The sequence below is a fragment of the Coregonus lavaretus genome (assembly GCF_964263955.1).
Source record: "Coregonus lavaretus genome assembly, contig: HAP1_SCAFFOLD_223, whole genome shotgun sequence".
Taxonomy (NCBI): domain Eukaryota; kingdom Metazoa; phylum Chordata; class Actinopteri; order Salmoniformes; family Salmonidae; genus Coregonus; species Coregonus lavaretus.
In genome coordinates, this window is record NW_028163486.1 from 565,636 (window position 1) to 588,586 (window position 22,951).

Genomic DNA, 22,951 nt, shown 5'->3' on the forward strand with positions numbered 1-22,951 from the left:
AACAACAACACAGCTGCTATGTCTGACAACATGGTAAACGACAACACAGCTGCTATGTCTGACAACATGTAAACAACAACACAGCTGCTATGTCTGTCAACATGACAACATGGTAAACAACAACACAGCTGCTATGTCTGACAACATGGTAAACAACAACACAGCTGCAATGTCTATCAACAGGACAACACGGTAAACAACAACACAGCTGCTATGTCTATCAACAGGACAACATGGTAAACAACAACACAGCTGCTATGTCTGACAACAGGACAACATGGTAAACAACAACACAGCTGCTATGTCTGTCAACAGGACAACATGGTAAACAACAACACAGCTGCTATGTCTGACAACAGGACAACATGGTAAACAACACAGCTGCTATGTCTGTCAACAGGACAACATGCTAAATAACAACACAGCTGCTATGTCTATCAACAGGACAACATGGTAAACAACAACACATCTGCTATGTCTATCAACAGGACAACATGGTAAACAACACAGCTGCTATGTCTGACAACATGGTAAACAACAACACAGCTGCTATGTCTACCAACAGGACAACATGGTAAACAACACAGCTGCTATGTCTATCAAAAGGACAACATGGTAAACAACACAGCTGCTATGTCTATCAACAGGACAACATGGTAAACAACAACACAGCTGCTATGTCTATCAACAGGACAACATGGTAAACAACAACACAGCTGCTATGTCTATCAACATGACAACATGGTAAACAACAACACAGCTGCTATGTCTATCAACATGCCAACATGGTAAACAACAACACAGCTGCTATGTCTATCAACATGCCAACATGGTAAACAACACAGCTGCTATGTCTGACAACATGGTAAACAACAACACAGCTGCTATGTCTGTCAACAGGACAACATGCTAAACAACAACACAGCTGCTATGTCTATCAACAGGACAACATGGTAAACAACAACATAGCTGCTATGTCTGTCAACATGGTAAACAACAACACAGCTGATATGTCTATCAACAGGACAACATGGTAAACAACAACACAGCTGCTATGTCTGTCAACATGACAACATGTAAACAACAACACAGCTGCTATGTCTGACAACATGGTAAACAACAACACAGCTGCTATGTCTATCAACAGGACAACATGGTAAACAACAACACAGCTGCTATGTCTACCAACAGGACAACATGGTAAACAACAACACAGCTGCTATGTATGTCAACAGGACAACATGGTTAACAGCAACACAGCTGCTATGTCTTTCAACAGGACAACATGGTAAACAACAACACAGCTGCTATGTATGTCAACAGGACAACATGGTAAACAACAACACAGCTGCTATGTATGTCAACAGGACAACATGGTTAACAACAACACAGCTGCTATGTCTTTCAACAGGACAACATGGTAAACAACAACACAGCTGCTATGTATGTCAACAGGACAACATGTAAACAACAACAGCTGCTATGTCTGACAACATGGTAAACAACAACACAGCTGCTATGTCTATCAACATGAAAACATGGTAAACAACAACACAGCTGCTATGTCTGACAACATGGTAAACAACAACACAGCTGCTATGTCTATCAACAGGACAACATGGTAAACAACAACACAGCTGCTATGTCTGTCAACAGGACAACATGGTAAACAACAACACAGCTGTTATGTCTATCAACAGGACAACATGGTAAACAACAACACAGCTGCTATGTCTATCAACAGGACAACATGGTAAACAACAACACAGCTTCTATGTCTATCAACAGGACAACATGGTAAACAACAACACAGCTGCTATGTCTATCAACATGACAACATGGTAAACAACAACACAGCTGCTATGTCTATCAACAGGACAACATGGTAAACAACACAGCTGCTATGTCTATCAACATGACAACATGGTAAACAACACAGCTGCTATGTCTGACAACATGTAAACAACAACACAGCTGCTATGTCTGACAACATGTAAACAACAACACAGCTGCTATGTCTGACAACATGTAAACAACAACACAGCTATGTCTGACAACATGTAAACAACAACACAGCTGCTATGTCTACCAACAGGACAACATGGTAAACAACAACACAGCTGCTATGTATGTCAACAGGACAACATGGTTAACAACAACACAGCTGCTATGTCTTTCAACAGGACAACATGGTAAACAACAACACAGCTGCTATGTATGTCAACAGGACAACATGGTAAACAACAACACAGCTGCTATGTATGTCAACAGGACAACATGGTTAACAACAACACAGCTGCTATGTCTTTCAACAGGACAACATGGTAAACAACAACACAGCTGCTATGTATGTCAACAGGACAACATGTAAACAACAACACAGCTGCTATGTCTGACAACATGGTAAACAACACAGCTGCTATGTCTATCAACATGAAAACATGGTAAACAACAACACAGCTGCTATGTCTGACAACATGGTAAACAACACAGCTGATATGTCTATCAACAGGACAACATGGTAAACAACAACACAGACATTTACATTTTACATTTTAGTCATTTAGCAGACACTCTTATCCAGAGCGACTTACAGAAGCAATTAGGGTTAAGTGCCTTGCTCAAGGGCACAGACAGATTTTTCACCTAGTCGGCTCGGGGATTAGAACCAGCGACCTTTCGGTTACTGGCACAACGCTCTTACCCACTAAGCTACCTGCAGCCCCACAGCTGCTATGTCTGTCAACAGGACAACATGGTAAACAACAACACAGATGTTATGTCTATCAACAGGACAACATGGTAAACAACAACACAGCTGCTATGTCTATCAACAGGACAACATGGTAAACAACAACACAGCTGCTATGTCTATCAACAGGACAACATGGTAAACAACAACACAGCTTCTATGTCTATCAACAGGACAACATGGTAAACAACAACACAGCTGCTATGTCTATCAACATGACAACATGGTAAACAACAACACAGCTGCTATGTCTATCAACAGGACAACATGGTAAACACAGCTATGTCTATCAACAGGACAACATGATAAACAACAACACAGCTGCTATGTCTGACAACATGTAAACAACAACACAGCTGCTATGTCTGACAACATGTAAACAACAACACAGCTGCTATGTCTGACAACATGTAAACAACAACACAGCTATGTCTGACAACATGTAAACAACAACACAGCTGCTATGTCTACCAACAGGACAACATGGTAAACAACAACACAGCTGCTATGTATGTCAACAGGACAACATGGTTAACAACAACACAGCTGCTATGTCTTTCAACAGGACAACATGGTAAACAACAACACAGCTGCTATGTATGTCAACAGGACAACATGGTAAACAACAACACAGCTGCTATGTATGTCAACAGGACAACATGGTTAACAACAACACAGCTGCTATGTCTTTCAACAGGACAACATGGTAAACAACAACACAGCTGCTATGTATGTCAACAGGACAACATGTAAACAACAACACAGCTGCTATGTCTGACAACATGGTAAACAACAACACAGCTGCTATGTCTATCAACATGAAAACATGGTAAACAACAACACAGCTGCTATGTCTGACAACATGGTAAACAACAACACAGCTGCTATGTCTATCAACAGGACAACATGGTAAACAACAACACAGCTGCTATGTCTGTCAACAGGACAACATGGTAAACAACAACACAGCTGTTATGTCTATCAACAGGACAACATGGTAAACAACAACACAGCTGCTATGTCTATCAACAGGACAACATGGTAAACAACAACACAGCTGCTATGTCTATCAACAGGACAACATGGTAAACAACAACACAGCTTCTATGTCTATCAACAGGACAACATGGTAAACAACAACACAGCTGCTATGTCTATCAACATGACAACATGGTAAACAACAACACAGCTGCTATGTCTATCAACAGGACAACATGGTAAACAACACAGCTGCTATGTCTATCAACAGGACAACATGATAAACAACAACACAGCTGCTATGTCTGACAACATTTAAACAACAACACAGCTGCTATGTCTGACAACATGGTAAACAACAACACAGCTGCTATGTCTGACAACATGTAAACAACAACACAGCTGCTATGTCTGACAACATGTAAACAACAACACATCTATGTCTGACAACATGTAAACAACAACACAGCTGCTATGTCTATCAACAGGACAACATGGTAAACAACAACACAGCTGCTATGTCTGACAACATGGTAAACAACAACACAGCTGCTATGTCTATCAACAGGACAACATGGTAAACAACAACACAGCTGCTATGTCTATCAACAGGACAACATGGTAAACAACAACACAGCTGCTATGTCTATCAACAGGACAACATGGTAAACAACAACACAGCTGCTATGTCTATCAACAGGACATGATAAACAACAACACAGCTGCTATGTCTGACAACATTTAAACAACAACACAGCTGCTATGTCTGACAACATTTAAACAACAACACAGCTGCTATGTCTGTCAACAGGACAACATGGTAAACAACAACATAGCTGCTATGTCTGTCAACATGGTAAACAACAACACAGCTGCTATGTCTATCAACAGGACAACATGGTAAACAACACAGCTGCTATGTCTATCAACAGGACAACATGGTAAACAACAACACAGCTGCTATGTCTGTCAACATGACAACATGTAAACAACAACACAGCTGCTATGTCTGTCAACATGACAACATGTAAACAACAACACAGCTGCTATGTCTATCAACAGGACAACATGGTAAACAACAACACAGCTGCTATGTCTGTCAACATGACAACATGTAAACAACAACACAGCTGCTATGTCTGTCAACATGACAACATGTAAACAACAACACAGCTGCTATGTCTATCAACAGGACAACATGGTAAACAACAACACAGCTGCTATGTCTGTCAACATGACAACATGTAAACAACAACACAGCTGCTATGTCTGACAACATTTAAACAACAACACAGCTGCTATGTCTGACAACATGGTAAACAACACAGCTGCTATGTCTGTCAACACAAGACAACATATGAAAACTAAACTGTACTGCACCTCAAGGCTTCTTTTCAACAGGCCTTCCCCCATTTCTCATGTCCTCTCTCTCTTCCTACTGCTCAGAACATCAGCGAGGAGAGGTTTCTCATGTCCTCTCTCTCTTCCTACTGCTCAGAACATCAGCGAGGAGAGGTTTCTCATGTCCTCTCTCTTCCTACTGCTCAGAACATCAGCGAGGAGAGGTTTCTCATGTCCTCTCTCTTCCTACTGCTTAGAACATCAGCGAGGAGAGGTTTCTCATGTCCTCTCTCTTCCTACTGCTCAGAACATCAGCGAGGAGAGGTTTCTCATGTCCTCTCTCTCTTCCTACTGCTCAGAACATCAGCGAGGAGAGGTTTCTCATGTCCTCTCTTCCTACTGCTCAGAACATCAGCGAGGAGAGGTTTCTCATGTCCTCTCTTCCTACTGCTCAGAACATCAGCGAGGAGAGGTTTCTCATGTCCTCTCTTCCTACTGCTCAGAACATCAGCGAGGAGAGGTTTCTCATGTCCTCTCTCTTCCTACTGCTCAGAACATCAGCGAGGAGAGGTTTCTCATGTCCTCTCTCTCTTCCTACTGCTCAGAACATCAGCGAGGAGAGGTTTCTCATGTCCTCTCTTCCTACTGCTCAGAACATCAGCGAGGAGAGGTTTCTCATGTCCTCTCTTCCTACTGCTCAGAACATCAGCGAGGAGAGGTTTCTCATGTCCTCTCTCTTCCTACTGCTCAGAACATCAGCGAGGAGAGGTTTCTCATGTCCTCTCTCTTCCTACTGCTCAGAACATCAGCGAGGAGAGGTTTCTCATGTCCTCTCTCTTCCTACTGCTCAGAACATCAGCGAGGAGAGGTTTCTCATGTCCTCTCTCTCTTCCTACTGCTCAGAACATCAGCGAGGAGAGGTTTCTCATGTCCTCTCTCTCTTCCTACTGCTCAGAACATCAGCGAGGAGAGGTTTCTCATGTCCTCTCTCTTCCTACTGCTCAGAACATCAGCGAGGAGAGGTTTCTCATGTCCTCTCTCTCTTCCTACTGCTCAGAACATCAGCGAGGAGAGGTTTCTCATGTCCTCTCTCTTCCTACTGCTCAGAACATCAGCGAGGAGAGGTTTCTCATGTCCTCTCTCTCTTCCTACTGCTCAGAACATCAGCGAGGAGAGGTTTCTCATGTCCTCTCTCTTCCTACTGCTCAGAACATCAGCGAGGAGAGGTTTCTCATGTCCTCTCTCTTCCTACTGCTCAGAACATCAGCGAGGAGAGGTTTCTCATGTCCTCTCTCTTCCTACTGCTCAGAACATCAGCGAGGAGAGGTTTCTCATGTCCTCTCTCTCTTCCTACTGCTCAGAACATCAGCGAGGAGAGGTTTCTCATGTCCTCTCTCTCTTCCTACTGCTCAGAACATCAGCGAGGAGAGGTTTCTCATGTCCTCTCTTCCTACTGCTCAGAACATCAGCGAGGAGAGGTTTCTCATGTCCTCTCTTCCTACTGCTCAGAACATCAGCGAGGAGAGGTTTCTCATGTCCTCTCTCTCTTCCTACTGCTCAGAACATCAGCGAGGAGGTTTCTCATGTCCTCTCTCTTCCTACTGCTCAGAACATCAGCGAGGAGGTTTCTCATGTCCTCTCTCTTCCTACTGCTCAGAACATCAGCGAGGAGAGGTTTCTCATGTCCTCTCTTCCTACTGCTCAGAACATCAGCGAGGAGAGGTTTCTCATGTCCTCTCTCTTCCTACTGCTCAGAACATCAGCGAGGAGGTTTCTCATGTCCTCTCTCTTCCTACTGCTCAGAACATCAGCGAGGAGGTTTCTCATGTCCTCTCTCTTCCTACTGCTCAGAACATCAGCGAGGAGAGGTTTCTCATGTCCTCTCTCTCTTCCTACTGCTCAGAACATCAGCGAGGAGAGGTTTCTCATGTCCTCTCTCTTCCTACTGCTCAGAACATCAGCGAGGAGGTTTCTCATGTCCTCTCTCTTCCTACTGCTCAGAACATCAGCGAGGAGAGGTTTCTCATGTCCTCTCTCTCTTCCTACTGCTCAGAACATCAGCGAGGAGAGGTTTCTCATGTCCTCTCTCTCTTCCTACTGCTCAGAACATCAGCGAGGAGAGGTTTCTCATGTCCTCTCTCTTCCTACTGCTCAGAACATCAGCGAGGAGAGGTTTCTCATGTCCTCTCTCTCTTCCTACTGCTCAGAACATCAGCGAGGAGAGGTTTCTCATGTCCTCTCTCTTCCTACTGCTCAGAACATCAGCGAGGAGAGGTTTCTCATGTCCTCTCTCTTCCTACTGCTCAGAACATCAGCGAGGAGAGGTTTCTCATGTCCTCTCTCTTCCTACTGCTCAGAACATCAGCGAGGAGAGGTTTCTCATGTCCTCTCTCTTCCTACTGCTCAGAACATCAGCGAGGAGAGGTTTCTCATGTCCTCTCTCTTCCTACTGCTCAGAACATCAGCGAGGAGAGGACAAAAGCAATCGAGGGAAGACTGAGAAAGATCCTAGATGTGGTTAGGAACAAGCTTGTTGTGATCATGTGGACTGCTACTCAGACAGAAGAAAAAAGAGCAACATATTGTCCTGTACCTACCTACACAGACCAGCCGGCTGATGTGTCCTTTCCTCCACTTGAGCAGGTCTCCACCTTTCCCACAGCCCAGGTCCAGAACAGACAGCTCTCTGCGGCTCTGACGCACCGTGTCCAGGACCTCACCTGGGAGGACGGGAGGGACCTCTAGTTTACAGATAGAACAAGATATCTAGAGCACAAAGAATAAAGGCTAACGGAGTGCATTGAATTCACAGCAAAGCAGTGAAACAATATTAGGCAAAGCATTGCTGACCTCCAGCTCAGATGGTCCAACAGACTGCTCTGACGAATCTACTGTAGTCCAATCAGAGCAGTGGGAACAGTTTTTATAGTAGTTTAGAATCGGAATTATTTTTTCGCATACATTCAGTGGGGAGAACAAGTATTTGATACACTGCCGATTTTGCAGGTTTTCCTACTTACAAAGCATGTAGAGGTCTGTAATTTTTACAGGTACACTTCAACTGTGAGAGACGGAATCTAAAACAAAAATCCAGAAAATCACATTGTATGATTTTTAAGTAATTAATTTGCCTTTTATTGCATGACATAAGTATTTGATACATCAGAAAAGCAGAACTTAATATTTGGTACAGAAACCTTTGTTTGCAATTACAGAGATCATATGTTTCCTGTAGGTCTTGACCAGGTTTGCACACACTGCAGCAGGGATTTTGGCCCACTCCTCCATACAGACCTTCTCCAGATCCTTCAGGTTTCGGGGCTGTCGCTGGGCAATACGGACTTTCAGCTCCCTCCAAAGATTTTCTATTGGGTTCAGGTCTGGAGACTGGCTAGGCCACTCCAGGACCTTGAGATGCTTCTTACGGAGCCACTCCTTAGTTGCCCTGGCTGTGTGTTTCGGGTCGTTGTCATGCTTGAAGACCCAACCACGACCCATCTTCAATGCTCTTACTGAGGGAAGGAGGTTGTTGGCCAAGATCTCGCGATACATGGCCCCATCCATCCTCCCCTCAATACGGTGCAGTCGTCCTGTCCCCTTTGCAGAAAAGCATCTCCAAATAATGATTTTTCCACCTCCATGCTTCACGGTTGGGATGGTATTCTTGGGGTTGTACTCATCCTTCTTATTCCTCCAAACACGGCGAGTAGAGTTTAGACCAAAAAGCTCTATTTTTGTCTCATCAGACCACATGACCTTCTCCCATTCCTCCTCTGGATTATCCAGATGGTCATTGGCAAACTTCAGACGGGCCTGGACATGCGCTGGCTTGAGCAGGGGGACCTTGCGTGCGCTGCAGGATTTTAATCCATGATGGCGTAGTGTGTTACTAATGGTTTTCTTTGAGACTGTGGTCCCAGCTCTCTTCAGGTCATTGACCAGGTCCTGCCGTGTAGTTCTGGGCTGATCCCTCACCTTCCTCATGATCATTGATGCCCCACGAGGTGATATCTTGCATGGAGCCCCAGACCGAGGGTGATTGACCGTCATCTTGAACTTCTTCCATTTTCTAATAATTGTGCCAACAGTTGTTGCCTTCTCACCAAGCTGCTTGCCTATTGTCCTGTAGCCCATCCCAGCCTTGTGCAGATCTATACTTTTATCCCTGATGTCCTTACACAGCTCTCTGGTCTTGGCCATTGTGGAGAGGTTGGAGTCTGTTTGATTGAGTGTGTGGACAGGTGTCTTTTATACAGGTAACGAGTTCAAACAGGTGCAGTTAATACAGGTAATGAGTGGAGAACAGGAGGGTTTCTTAAAGAAAAACTAACAGGTCTGTGAGAGCCGGAATTCTTACTGGTTGGTAGGTGATCAAATACTTATGTCATGCAATAAAATGCAAATTAATTACTTAAAAATCATACAATGTGATTTTCTGGATTTTTGTTTTAGATTCCGTCTCTCACAGTTGAAGTGTACCTCTGATAAAAATTACAGACCTCTACATGCTTTGTAAGTAGGAAAACCTGCAAAATCGTCAGTGTATCAAATACTTGTTCTCCCCACTGTATATACTTATTATGGACACAGTATGTTTTAAATTAGTTATTTTGTTGTTATTAGTTGTTTTAGTCCCAACCTTCAGCTCCATTCAACCCCTCCCATCTATCTCTTAACACCATCCATATTGGATTTCTATTTGCCATATATTGTTCAACTGTACTGTGATGTTTCACAAAAGTTCTGAACCTTTCTATTCTCATTGTTTCTACAGATTGTAAATTGAAAATAAACATTTTTGCTAAAAGTATTATTATATTATTGATCGATTGACTATGACTTTTCAGATCACCCAGTAGTGCTATCTGCAGGGTTAGCTCCAGGTAAATATTGCAATCCTTCAGCCATTCCTGGACCTGTGACCAAAAACAAGCTACAAATGGACAGAACCAAAACAAATGATCTAATGATTGTCTCTTCGCAGCAAAATATGCAGAGCTGGGAAGATTGTATCCCCCATTCTATTGGTTGCAAGAATTTTGTCTAATAATTTAAATTGAAAAATTCTAAGTTTTGAATCCGGCATCGTTTTACGTATCAGTTCATAAACCATTTGCCATGGAATCGATACGTCAAAAATCTCTTCCCAACTATTTTGCAATCTATATGGAACTGCTGTCAATCCTTTGGTCCTTAAATGAAACTGGAAAAATGAATACTTTTTTATTTATCACAATGTTTTAAATTAATAGCATCACCACTTTTTAGTTTATTTGCCCATGGGAGAAGTATATTTGCCCCCCCCCAGTCCTTTTTCCACACTTCATCTAGATTTGTTGAATGAGTTTCCTGTAAACAATATATATTAGAATCTTACCAATTAGAACACTTTTAAGCCAGTTGTTGAAGTTCCTCATGTAGAATATTCTGCTCTGGCTCCTGGCAGCGAGGCCGGTCTCCTGGAGCAGGTTGTAATGGGTTGCCACCTTTTCTCCATGACCATGCTGGAACATAGGAGGGGGGAGAGAAGGAGAGACAGGGGGAGAGAAGTAGAGACAGGGGGAGAGAGAGACAGGGGGAGAAGTAGAGACAGGGGGAGAAAGAGAGACAGGGGGAGAAAGAGAGATGATTCACTGATCTATCATTCAATAGTTCTCTAATTAATCAGTTCAGATCCTTTCTAATTCATCAATTTCTTACCCGTTTCTTAGTTGGAGAGCTGTCGTCCTCCTCCTCATGCTTCCTCTTGGTGGTAGACTTCTGTCCTGTACTGGACCCACTGTTTTGGTCTGCACTGGAAGACAGATGCCCGTTCCCACCCTCTCCTGTCTCTGTCTCTGCCTCTGCCTCTGCCTCGGACAGATCCACAGTCTGATCAACCTCTGCCATCTCCACTGGTCAGAGAAGAGTCAACTTTGGCAGGAGAGAGTTTTGTCAAAAGGATAGCAATGGCACGTTCAACTTCTTCTGTAAACTTCTGCAAATAATTTGTAAAATCAAGAGATATGTTATTTACTTGCACAGAACTAGGTAGCTATATGCTAGTGAAATGTATCTTCTTAGCTAACGTTACTTAGTTTTCAAATGTATCTAAATTATTTAGCTAGCTAGACAGTATAAACGCTGTTTGTGTTTTCTATATGAGATTAGCAGCTCCTGAACTGGAAACAGATCAATAATAACAATGTGTACTCAGTTTGAGTGGAATTAGCACCAGCTAGTTAACTAGTTACAGTAGCAAGCTAACCGTTAGCTAGCTAAGAATATTTCATCCTGGATAGCGTCACATGCACACATATAAAACACACACTTACAAGTAGCTTGGTGCAAAGATTAAGAACAATGTAATTATTTCAACGTGTTGAAAACATGAAAAAAGCTAGCTAACAAACGGCACTGTACATTTAGCTACAACACCACATAACATTGGAATAACCACAGTGTTCCCACTCACTTGAGTTTTCCGCCATTATGCATCTGAGACGGTCGTAATTTTGTAGTTTCCAACACCAACATATACAGTATCCCCCCCCCCACTGGCACGGAGTACGAATGGATGCTTTTTCATGACTGACAGCCATTATGTAATATTACTTTTTTTTACATTATCTATTAGCTATAGGGGAACACGATGTAATATCTGAAGAAAATCAACATGCTTTCAATTTTGTTTTGGTGATCAAGTGACGCTTTCAATTTGGTAGAAAACGCAATAAACGTCAATGGCGTGTTTGGCTGTGTATCTGCACTACTCTTCCCACAAGTCCTTGCGGGCCTATCATTGACGTAATATTTATGCGACATGGGAGGATTTTCTGCTGAATGACAAATCTCAATTTTAGCCTGGGTGGAAAGACCGAAATACCATGTCGGATTGTCAAGTACGTTCCTTTAGATATATGATAAGTGTACGTTTTGTAGGTGGCTTACATTTTGTGTCGCCATCAACGTTGTGCGATGTTGCTGACTAACCCCTCCGGCTAGCTGGCTAACGACGTGCGTACCGCGATTCACGGTACATTCACTTCCAATGGAACGCTGCGTTTGCCTTGCAGTATTGCTTTGCAGTGCGTTCTGTGAAATCCAAAGTATGCATCAAATTGTATGTGTAGACTTGAAAGCAATAGTATAAAAAGGGTGACAATTTGATTACATAATGGAAAAGTTTGACTGCAGAATTTATGATGCAACATTGGTTCAATAACGTTGTTGGGCTGATCGAGGTGTTGCCCATCTTTAAACTATTAATGCAATTCATGCTTTGATTTGTTTTGTGTAGCGACCAGCGAGCTTCCAACATGAAATTGTGGTTGAATATCTAGATAGAAGTTCATTGACCGTGAGTGAGTGATCGAACATTGAGTTGGATGGTTATCCTAGATAAGCACAATTAAGCTAGTTATCTTCCATTTCAGCAACTGGATCAACTTTACTGAACCGTTATTCTAAGGTAGCTATGGCATTGTTCTGTATGACTGTTTTATACATTCAACATGCACCAAGTATTGCACTATAGTCGCGTTAATGTCATCCACTGTAGAAATCAATGCAACTATTTTCTGATCACATCAATAATGATTGGTTTTTGCTATGTTGTTGAATAAAACGTGTGAATACAAAGGCTCAATGGAACCAAATGTATAATATAGTGTGTTGTTTTGCTACAGAGGGTGGACTAAGCAGCAAGTCAGAAGATGCAGCGTCTCTTTAACCAGAGAGCCTTGTGGCAATCAGCTGCCCTGCGCTCCATGCTCCTGGGCCCAGTTACCTGCGAGCCGTCCACCATCTTGGGTCCACGGATGGCCTCCTACTTCCTCAGGAACCCTGGCCTCAGCCCCAGTCTCAGTCCACGCTGGGTGAGCACATCAGGAGCAGTGTGGACCACAGCACCCCGTAAGCCCACCACAGAAGAGGGCCATAGCAATGTTGACCCAGGCCAGGAGGATATCATGGGGGACCGGTCCATTGGTCTGGTCCAGAGGTTCAGGAGAACTCTAAAGCAGTATGGGAAGGTGATGATCCCCCTTCACCTCATTACCTCCTCAATGTGGTTCGGGACCTTTTACTATGCTGCCATGCAGTAAGTTTTATTTAATATTTATCTATGCAGGGAAGTCCCAATGTCTCTTTTGCAAGGGAGCTCTGTATCACAAAAATGCAGCATGAAATACAAAGTACATAATAAGGAATTAGTTATTAATTACAACAGACAGTTCTTTACTACGCTGCCATGCAGAAAGTTAGGAGTAACGTTGTACAGATATCAAGATATTATTTAGCAACCTGACATGAGAGGAAGGAGCAAAGACAAAACCCATAAACGGTCATGTGAGATGTTATTCTGAGACTGTTTCTGTTGCTCCTCTCCATATGGCCATTAGTGATAATGGGCTTTTCTCCATCCCTGGTCAACCTGAGGTTACTGCCTGGCAGACACCACTGAGTCTCATTTAGATGTACAGTATTCTGATTAAACAATCAGGGTTGTCTGGCCTGGCAGTAAGAGCTGCCATTAAGCCTGCTTTAGTTAGGCTCAGACTAGGATGGGCCCAGTGATGGTAATTATTTTAGTTGTTGACACTTGACTGACTTGATGTGTCATAGAAAATTAACCATATTAAATTAACCATTTAGGGGTGTAAATGTGGTTCCGTTTCTGGAGTATGTTGGATTCCCAGAGAAGCTTGTTAAGCTGTTGGAGCATTCCCAGAGTGGCTATGCACTGACTGCCTATGCCATGTACAAGGTAAGAATGCTCATCTCATTACATGTTTGGACAGCAATTGTTTGTGATTGGCTTGTTGGACTGTTTGTGATTGGCTTGTTGGACAATGGCAATTATTTTGAGTGTTGGTCCAGAGCTAAATCACCACATTAATCTTAACACATCATACTAATCACATTAACACTAACCACAATGTCCATGTTGTTTATTGTCAGATTGCCACCCCAGCCAGGTACACCGTGACATTAGGGGGGACGTCCCTCTCGATCAGGTACCTCCGTAAACATGGTCACATGACCACCCCACCGCCTGTTAAGGAGTACCTGCAGGACAAGATGGAGGAGACCAGGGAACGCCTCTCTGAGAAGATGGAAGAGACAAAGGACAGGTTGTCAGAGAAGATGGAAGAGACCAGAGATCGTCTGTCGGGGAGGATTGGGGATAACAAGGACAAGTTGGCAGAGAAACTCCAAGAGACCAAAGACAAAGTGTCTTTCAGAAAGAAGCCGGAGTAGATATCATATGTTAATTCCTGGATATAATTAAATAAATGTTCATATGGCCACTATAGCCCTTGAAAAGGATGGCTGGACACATTTCCCTAAACTGATTTAATCAGACACCACATACTCATAACATCAAAGCATTTCTCTTCTCACCTCTGCTTGACTGCAAATAGTAGGCTGCTGCACCTGCTCAAATAGCAAAGGATCCAGGAAGTAAGGAGGAAAATAGTTATATGGAGTTAAAAGTTGAAAAATGGGTGCTACATTTTCTGGGAAATATTTGTATGAAGGAGTGATTCCAGAAGAACATGGTATGTGTGGTGGAGGAGTGGGCTTTGAATTGGTTCACTGCAGATGTTCTATTAGACAGTTACGGTCCCCAGGCAGTCAGTCACAACCACAACATTCACACTGGCTCATGTTACAAGAAGGTTATTGTTGTTTTTACAATGTTATACTGAGAGATTTATCTGAAATATTAAAACGTATTTGTCCTCCATTAGCTTGCCAATGAAAACAGATTCACAGTGAGATCTGCTGAAATATTCAAATATACACTACCGGTCAAATGATTTAGAACACCTACTCATTCAAGGGTTTTTCTTTATATTTACTATTTTCTACATTGCAGAATAATAGTGAAGACATCCAAACTATGAAATAACACATATGGAATCATGTAGTAACCAAAAAAAGTGTTCAACAAATCAAAATATATTTTTATATTTGAGATTCTTCAAATAGCCACCCTTTGTCTTGATGACAGCTTTGCACACTCTTGGCATTCTCTCAACCAGTTTCATGAGGTAGTCACCAGGAATGCATTTCAATTAATGTGTTTGAGCCAATCAGTTGTGTTGTTACAAGGTAGGGGGGGTATACAGAAGATAGCCCTATTTGGTAAAAGACCAAGTCCATATTATGGCAAGAACAGCTCAAATAAGCAAAGAGAAACGACAGTCCATCATTACTTTAAGACATGAAGGTCAGTCAATACGAAACATTTCAAGAACTTTGGAAGTTTCTTCAAGGGCAGTCGCAAAAACCATCAAGCGCTATGATGAAACTGGCTCTCATGAGGACTGCCACAGGACTGGAAGACCCAGAGTTACCTCTGCTGCAGAGTATAAGTTCATTCGAGTTACCAGCCTCAGAAATTGCAGCCCAAATAAATGCTTCACAGAGTTCAAGTAACAGACACAGGAGTCCAAATTTGAGATTTTTGGTTCCAACTGCCGTGTCTTTGTGAGACGCGGTGTGGGTGAACAGATGATCTCTGCATGTGTATTTCCCACCGTAAAGCATGGAGGTGGTGGTGTTATGGTGTGGGGGTGCTTTGCTGGTGACACTGTCTGTGATTTATTTAGAATTCAAGGCACACTTAACCAGCATGGCTACCACAGCATTCTGCAGGGATACGCCATCCCATCTGGTTTGGGCTTAGTGGGACGATCATTTGTTTTTCAACAGGACAATGACCCAACACACCTCCAGGCTGTGTAAGTGCTATTTTACCAAGAAGGAGAGTGATGGAGTGCTGCATCAGATGACCTGGCCTCCACAATCCCCCGACCTCAACCAAATTGAGATGGTTTGGGATGAGTCGGACCGCAGATTGAAGGAAAAGCAGCCAACAAGTGCTCAGCATATGTGGGAACTCCTTCAAGACTGTTGGAAAAGCATTCCAGGTGAAGCTGGTTAAGATAATGCCAATAGTGTGCAAAGCTGTCATCAAGGCAAAGGGTGACTATTTGAAGAATCTCAAATATAAAATATATACCCAAAAATACTACATGATTCCATATGTGTTAATTCATAGTTTTGATGTCTTCACTATTTTTCTACAACTTAAAAAATAGTACAAATAAAAAGAAACCCTTGATTGAGTAGGTGTTCTAAAACTTTTGACCAGTATTGTTATTGGTCCAGTCTTAACAATGTTGGCTACGTTTGGAGTAGAAAGCCTTCATGTCAAACTGACATTTTATTTTATTACAACACAACTATATTCAAATCAAATGTTATTTGTCAAATGCTTCTTAAACAACAGATGTAGACTAACAGTGAAATGTGTACTAATGGGCCCTTCAATGCAGAGAGAAGTAATAGAAACATAATAACACAATGAGTAACGATAACTTGGCTACATACAGGAAGTACCAGTACTGAGTCGAAGTGCAGGGGTAACGAGGTAATAACTTGGCTACATACAGGAAGTACCAGTACTGAGTCGAAGTGCAGGGGTAACGAGGTAATAACTTGGCTATATACAGGAAGTACCAGTACCGAGTCGAAGTGCAGGGGTACCGAGGTAATAACATGGCTATATACAGGAAGTACCAGTACTGAGTCGAAGTGCAGGGGTAACGAGGTAATAACTTGGCTATATACAGGAAGTACCAGTACTGAGTCGAAGTGCAGGGGTAACGAGGTAATAACTTGGCTATATACAGGAAGTACCAGTACTGAGTCGAAGTGCAGGGGTAACGAGGTAATAACATGGCTATATACAGGAAGTACCAGTACTGAGTCGAAGTGCAGGGGTAACGAGGTAATAACTTGGCTACATACAGGAGGTACCAGTACTGAGTCGAATTGCAGGGGTAACGAGGTAATAACTTGGCTATATACAGGAAGTACCAGTACTGAGTCGAAGTGCAGGGGTAACGAGGTAATAACTTGGCTATATACAGGAAGTACCAGTACTGAGTCGAAGTGCAGGGGTAACGAGGTAATAACTTGGCTATATACAGGAAGTACCAGTACTGAGTCGAAGTGCAGGGGTAACCAGGTAGTTGAGGTAGATATGTACATACAGTATATATAATAAACAGTAACAGCAGCGTATGTGATGAGTCAAGAGTTAGTGCAAAAAGGATCAACAAAAGTAGAAACGCAACATGTAAAGTGTTTGTCCCATGTTTCATGAGCTGAAATAAAAGATTATCCAACATTTCCATACGCACAAAAAGCTTATTTCTCTCAAATTTTGTGCACAAATGCGTTTGCATCCCTTTTAGTGAGCATTTCTCATTTGCCAAGATAATCCATCCACTTGACAGGTGTGGCAAATCAAGAAGCTGATTAAACATCATGATCATTACACAGGTGCACCTTGTGCTGGGGACAAAAGGCCACTCTAAAATGTACAGTTTTGTCACACAACACAATGCCACATGTTTTGAGGGAGTGCAATTAGCATGCTGACTGCAGGAATGTCCACCAGAGCTGTTTCCAGAGAACGTAATGTTAATTTCTCTACCATAAGCCGCCTCCAACATCATTTTAGAGAATTTGGCAGTATGTCCAACCGGCAGACCACGTGTATGGCTATGACAGAGACTGGATTCGAACCAGGATCTCTAGTGGCACAGCTAGCACTGCGATGCAGTGCCTTAGACCACTGCGCCACTCGGGAGAACATTTTATCAATGGCAATTTGAATGCACAGAGATACCGTGATGAGATCCTGAGGCCCATTGTCGTGCCATTCATCCACCGCCATCACCTCATGTTTCAGCATGATAATGAACGGCCCCATGTCGCAAGGATCTGTACACAATTCCTGGAAGCTGAAAATGTCCCAGGTCTTCCGTGGCCTGCATACTCACCAGACATGTCACCCATCGAGCATGTTTGGGATGCTCTGGATCGACATGTACGACAGAGTGTTCCAGTTCCTGCCAATATCCAGCAACTTCACACAACCATTGAAGAGGAGTGGGACAACATTCCACAGGCCACAATCAACTGCCTGATCAACTCTATGTGAAGGAGATGTGTCGCGCTATATGAGGTAAATGGTGGTCACACCAGATACTGACTGGTTTTCTGATCCACGCCCCTACCTTTTTTTAAGGTATCTGTGACCAACAGATGCATATCTGTATTCCCAGTCATGTTAAATCCATAGATAACGACCTAATGAATTTATTTCAGTTGACTGATTTCCTTATATGAACTGTAACTCAGTAAAACCTTTGAAATTGTTGCGTTTATATATGTTTGTTCAGTGTAGATAGTTTAGTAGTTAACCAATAGCTACCCGGACTAACTATTCAGCAGTCTTATGGCTTGTGGGTAGAAGCTGGTCAGGGTCCTGTTGGTTCCAGACTTGGTGCATCGGTACCGCTTGCCGTGCGGTAGCAGAGAGAACAGTCTATGGCTTGGGTGGCTGGAGTCTTGTTTAGTAGTCTTATGGCTTGGGGTAGAAGCTGATCAAGGTCCTGTTGGTTCCAGACTTGGTGCATCGGTACCGCTTGCCGTGCGGTAGCAGAGAGAACAGTCTATGGCTTGGGTGGCTGGAGTCTTGTTTAGTAGTCTTATGGCTTGGGGTAGAAGCTGGTCAGGGTCCTGTTGGTTCCAGACTTGGTGCATCGGTACCGCTTGACGTGCGGTAGCAGAGAGAACAGTCTATGGCTTGGGGTAGAAGCTGGTAAGGGTCCTGTTGGTTCCAGACTTGGTGCATCGGTACCGCTTGCCGTGCGGTAGCAGAGAGAACAGTCTATGGCTTGGGTGGCTGGAGTCTTGTTTAGTAGTCTTATGGCTTGGGGTAGAAGCTGGTCAAGGTCCTGTTGGTTCCAGACTTGGTGCATCGGTACCGCTTGCCGTGCGGTAGCAGAGAGAACAGTCTATGGCTTGGGTGGCTGGAGTCTTGTTTAGTAGTCTTATGGCTTGGGGTAGAAGCTGGTCAGGGTCCTGTTGGTTCCAGACTTGGTGCATCGGTACCGCTTGCCGTGCGGTAGCAGAGAGAACAGTCTATGGCTTGGGGTAGAAGCTGGTCAGGGTCCTGTTGGTTCCAGACTTGGTGCATCGGTACCGCTTGCCGTGCGGTAGCAGAGAGAACAGTCTATGGCTTGGGGTAGAAGCTGGTCAGGGTCCTGTTGGTTCCAGACTTGGTGCATCGGTACCGCTTGCCGTGCAGTAGCAGAGAGAACAGTCTATGGCTTGGGGTAGAAGCTGGTCAGGGTCCTGTTGGTTCCAGACTTGGTGCATCGGTACCGCTTGCCGTGCGGTAGCAGAGAGAACAGTCTATGGCTTGGGGTAGAAGCTGGTCAGGGTCCTGTTTGTTCCAGACTTGGTGCATCGGTACCGCTTGACGTGCGGTAGCAGAGAGAACAGTCTATGGCTTGGGGTAGAAGCTGGTAAGGGTCCTGTTGGTTCCAGACTTGGTGCATCGGTACCGCTTGCCGTGCGGTAGCAGAGAGAACAGTCTATGGCTTGGGTGGCTGGAGTCTTGTTTAGTAGTCTTATGGCTTGGGGTAGAAGCTGGTCAAGGTCCTGTTGGTTCCAGACTTGGTGCATCGGTACCGCTTGCCGTGCAGTAGCAGAGAGAACAGTCTATGGCTTGGGTGGCTGGAGTCTTGTTTAGTAGTCTTATGGCTTGGGGTAGAAGCTGGTCAGGGTCCTGTTGGTTCCAGACTTGGTGCATCGGTACCGCTTGCCGTGCGGTAGCAGAGAGAACAGTCTATGGCTTGGGGTAGAAGCTGGTCAGGGTCCTGTTGGTTCCAGACTTGGTGCATCGGTACCGCTTGCCGTGCGGTAGCAGAGAGAACAGTCTATGGCTTGGGGTAGAAGCTGGTCAGGGTCCTGTTGGTTCCAGACTTGGTGCATCGGTACCGCTTGACGTGCGGTAGCAGAGAGAACAGTCTATGGCTTGGGGTAGAAGCTGGTAAGGGTCCTGTTGGTTCCAGACTTGGTGCATCGGTACCGCTTGCCGTGCGGTAGCAGAGAGAACAGTCTGTGGCTTGGGTGGCTGGAGTCTTGTTTAGTAGTCTTATGGCTTGGGGTAGAAGCTGGTCAAGGTCCTGTTGGTTCCAGACTTGGTGCATCGGTACCGCTTGCCGTGCGGTAGCAGAGAGAACAGTCTATGGCTTGGGTGGCTGGAGTCTTGTTTAGTAGTCTTATGGCTTGGGGTAGAAGCTGGTCAGGGTCCTGTTGGTTCCAGACTTGGTGCATCGGTACCGCTTGCCGTGCGGTAGCAGAGAGAACAGTCTATGGCTTGGGGTAGAAGCTGGTCAGGGTCCTGTTGGTTCCAGACTTGGTGCATCGGTACCGCTTGCCGTGCAGTAGCAGAGAGAACAGTCTATGGCTTGGGGTAGAAGCTGGTCAGGGTCCTGTTGGTTCCAGACTTGGTACATCGGTACCGCTTGCCGTGCGGTAGCAGAGAGAACAGTCTATGGCTTGGGGTAGAAGCTGGTCAGGGTCCTGTTGGTTCCAGACTTGGTGCATCGGTACCGCTTGCCGTGCGGTAGCAGAGAGAACAGTCTTTGGCTTGGGGTAGAAGCTGGTCAGGGTCCTGTTGGTTCCAGACTTGGTGCATCGGTACCGCTTGCCGTGCGGTAGCAGAGAGAACAGTCTATGGCTTGGGTGGCTGGAGTCTTGTTTAGTAGTCTTATGGCTTGGGGTAGAAGCTGGTCAAGGTCCTGTTGGTTCCAGACTTGGTGCATCGGTACCGCTTGCCGTGCGGTAGCAGAGAGAACAGTCTATGGCTTGGGTGGCTGGAGTCTTGTTTAGTAGTCTTATGGCTTGGGGTAGAAGCTGGTCAGGGTCCTGTTGGTTCCAGACTTGGTGCATCGGTACCGCTTGCCGTGCGGTAGCAGAGAGAACAGTCTATGGCTTGGGGTAGAAGCTGGTCAGGGTCCTGTTGGTTCCAGACTTGGTGCATCGGTACCGCTTGCCGTGCAGTAGCAGAGAGAACAGTCTATGGCTTGGGGTAGAAGCTGGTCAGGGTCCTGTTGGTTCCAGACTTGGTGCATCGGTACCGCTTGCCGTGCGGTAGCAGAGAGAACAGTCTATGGCTTGGGGTAGAAGCTGGTCAGGGTCCTGTTTGTTCCAGACTTGGTGCATCGGTACCGCTTGACGTGCGGTAGCAGAGAGAACAGTCTATGGCTTGGGGTAGAAGCTGGTAAGGGTCCTGTTGGTTCCAGACTTGGTGCATCGGTACCGCTTGCCGTGCGGTAGCAGAGAGAACAGTCTATGGCTTGGGTGGCTGGAGTCTTGTTTAGTAGTCTTATGGCTTGGGGTAGAAGCTGGTCAAGGTCCTGTTGGTTCCAGACTTGGTGCATCGGTACCGCTTGCCGTGCAGTAGCAGAGAGAACAGTCTATGGCTTGGGTGGCTGGAGTCTTGTTTAGTAGTCTTATGGCTTGGGGTAGAAGCTGGTCAGGGTCCTGTTGGTTCCAGACTTGGTGCATCGGTACCGCTTGCCGTGCGGTAGCAGAGAGAACAGTCTATGGCTTGGGGTAGAAGCTGGTCAGGGTCCTGTTGGTTCCAGACTTGGTGCATCGGTACCGCTTGCCGTGCAGTAGCAGAGAGAACAGTCTATGGCTTGGGGTAGAAGCTGGTCAGGGTCCTGTTGGTTCCAGACTTGGTGCATCGGTACCGCTTGCCGTGCGGTAGCAGAGAGAACAGTCTATGGCTTGGGGTAGAAGCTGGTCAGGGTCCTGTTGGTTCCAGACTTGGTGCATCGGTACCGCTTGACGTGCGGTAGCAGAGAGAACAGTCTATGGCTTGGGGTAGAAGCTGGTAAGGGTCCTGTTGGTTCCAGACTTGGTGCATCGGTACCGCTTGCCGTGCGGTAGCAGAGAGAAGAGTCTATGGCTTGGGGTAGAAGCTGGTCAGGGTCCTGTTGGTTCCAGACTTGGTGCATCGGTACCGCTTGCCGTGCGGTAGCAGAGAGAACAGTCTATGGCTTGGGGTAGAAGCTGGTCAGGGTCCTGTTGGTTCCAGACTTGGTGCATCGGTACCGCTTGCCGTGCGGTAGCAGAGAGAACAGTCTGTGGCTTGGGTGGCTGGAGTCTTGTTTAGTAGTCTTATGGCTTGGGGTAGAAGCTGGTCAGGGTCCTGTTGGTTCCAGACTTGGTGCATCGGTACCGCTTGCCGTGCGGTAGCAGAGAGAACAGTCTATGGCTTGGGGTAGAAGCTGGTCAGGGTCCTGTTGGTTCCAGACTTGGTGCATCGGTACCGCTTGCCGTGCAGTAGCAGAGAGAACAGTCTATGGCTTGGGGTAGAAGCTGGTCAGGGTCCTGTTGGTTCCAGACTTGGTGCATCGGTACCGCTTGCCGTGCGGTAGCAGAGAGAACAGTCTATGGCTTGGGGTAGAAGCTGGTCAGGGTCCTGTTTGTTCCAGACTTGGTGCATCGGTACCGCTTGACGTGCGGTAGCAGAGAGAACAGTCTATGGCTTGGGGTAGAAGCTGGTAAGGGTCCTGTTGGTTCCAGACTTGGTGCATCGGTACCGCTTGCCGTGCGGTAGCAGAGAGAACAGTCTATGGCTTGGGTGGCTGGAGTCTTGTTTAGTAGTCTTATGGCTTGGGGTAGAAGCTGGTCAAGGTCCTGTTGGTTCCAGACTTGGTGCATCGGTACCGCTTGCCGTGCAGTAGCAGAGAGAACAGTCTATGGCTTGGGTGGCTGGAGTCTTGTTTAGTAGTCTTATGGCTTGGGGTAGAAGCTGGTCAAGGTCCTGTTGGTTCCAGACTTGGTGCATCGGTACCGCTTGCCGTGCAGTAGCAGAGAGAACAGTCTATGGCTTGGGTGGCTGGAGTCTTGTTTAGTAGTCTTATGGCTTGGGGTAGAAGCTGGTCAGGGTCCTGTTGGTTCCAGACTTGGTGCATCGGTACCGCTTGCCGTGCGGTAGCAGAGAGAACAGTC

At 45.2% G+C, this 22,951-nt stretch overlaps 2 protein-coding genes across 5 annotated transcripts in view; one reads left to right on the forward strand and one right to left on the reverse strand.

Moving 5' to 3' along the window:
• Nucleotides 1–11,785, reverse strand: part of rnmt (RNA (guanine-7-) methyltransferase) — a 37,818-nt gene extending 26,033 nt beyond the window's left edge. Inside the window, exons 1-4 of one of the 3 annotated variants that reach the window (XM_084192950.1) lie at nucleotides 11,526–11,785; nucleotides 10,772–11,048; nucleotides 10,449–10,575; nucleotides 7,669–7,791 (exon numbers count right to left, since the gene is read on the reverse strand). In XM_084192950.1, the coding sequence (XP_084049076.1) occupies nucleotides 7,669–7,791; nucleotides 10,449–10,575; nucleotides 10,772–10,960 (439 nt within the window). In that variant the 5' untranslated portion in view covers nucleotides 10,961–11,048; nucleotides 11,526–11,785. Of the gene's footprint in view, nucleotides 1–7,668; nucleotides 7,792–10,448; nucleotides 10,576–10,771; nucleotides 11,049–11,385 lie in introns of all 3 variants that reach the window. The other 2 variants (XM_084192952.1, XM_084192951.1) reach the window with 2 other exon arrangements.
• A 69-nt stretch (nucleotides 11,786–11,854) lies between these two features.
• fam210aa (family with sequence similarity 210 member Aa) lies at nucleotides 11,855–17,253 on the forward strand. 2 transcript variants are annotated; one of them, XM_084192953.1, is made up of 5 exons: nucleotides 11,855–11,952; nucleotides 12,487–12,521; nucleotides 12,739–13,151; nucleotides 13,706–13,817; nucleotides 14,012–17,253. In XM_084192953.1, the coding sequence occupies exons 3-5, from the start codon at nucleotides 12,766–12,768 to the stop codon at nucleotides 14,309–14,311; spliced, it is 798 nt and encodes a 265-aa protein (XP_084049079.1). In that variant the 5' UTR covers nucleotides 11,855–11,952; nucleotides 12,487–12,521; nucleotides 12,739–12,765; the 3' UTR covers nucleotides 14,312–17,253. The 2 variants fall into 2 exon arrangements, with proteins under 2 accessions (XP_084049079.1, XP_084049080.1); XM_084192954.1 differs by lacking the exon at nucleotides 12,487–12,521 and having other exon boundaries at nucleotides 11,867–11,952.
• The last annotated feature ends 5,698 nt before the right edge of the window (nucleotides 17,254–22,951 follow it).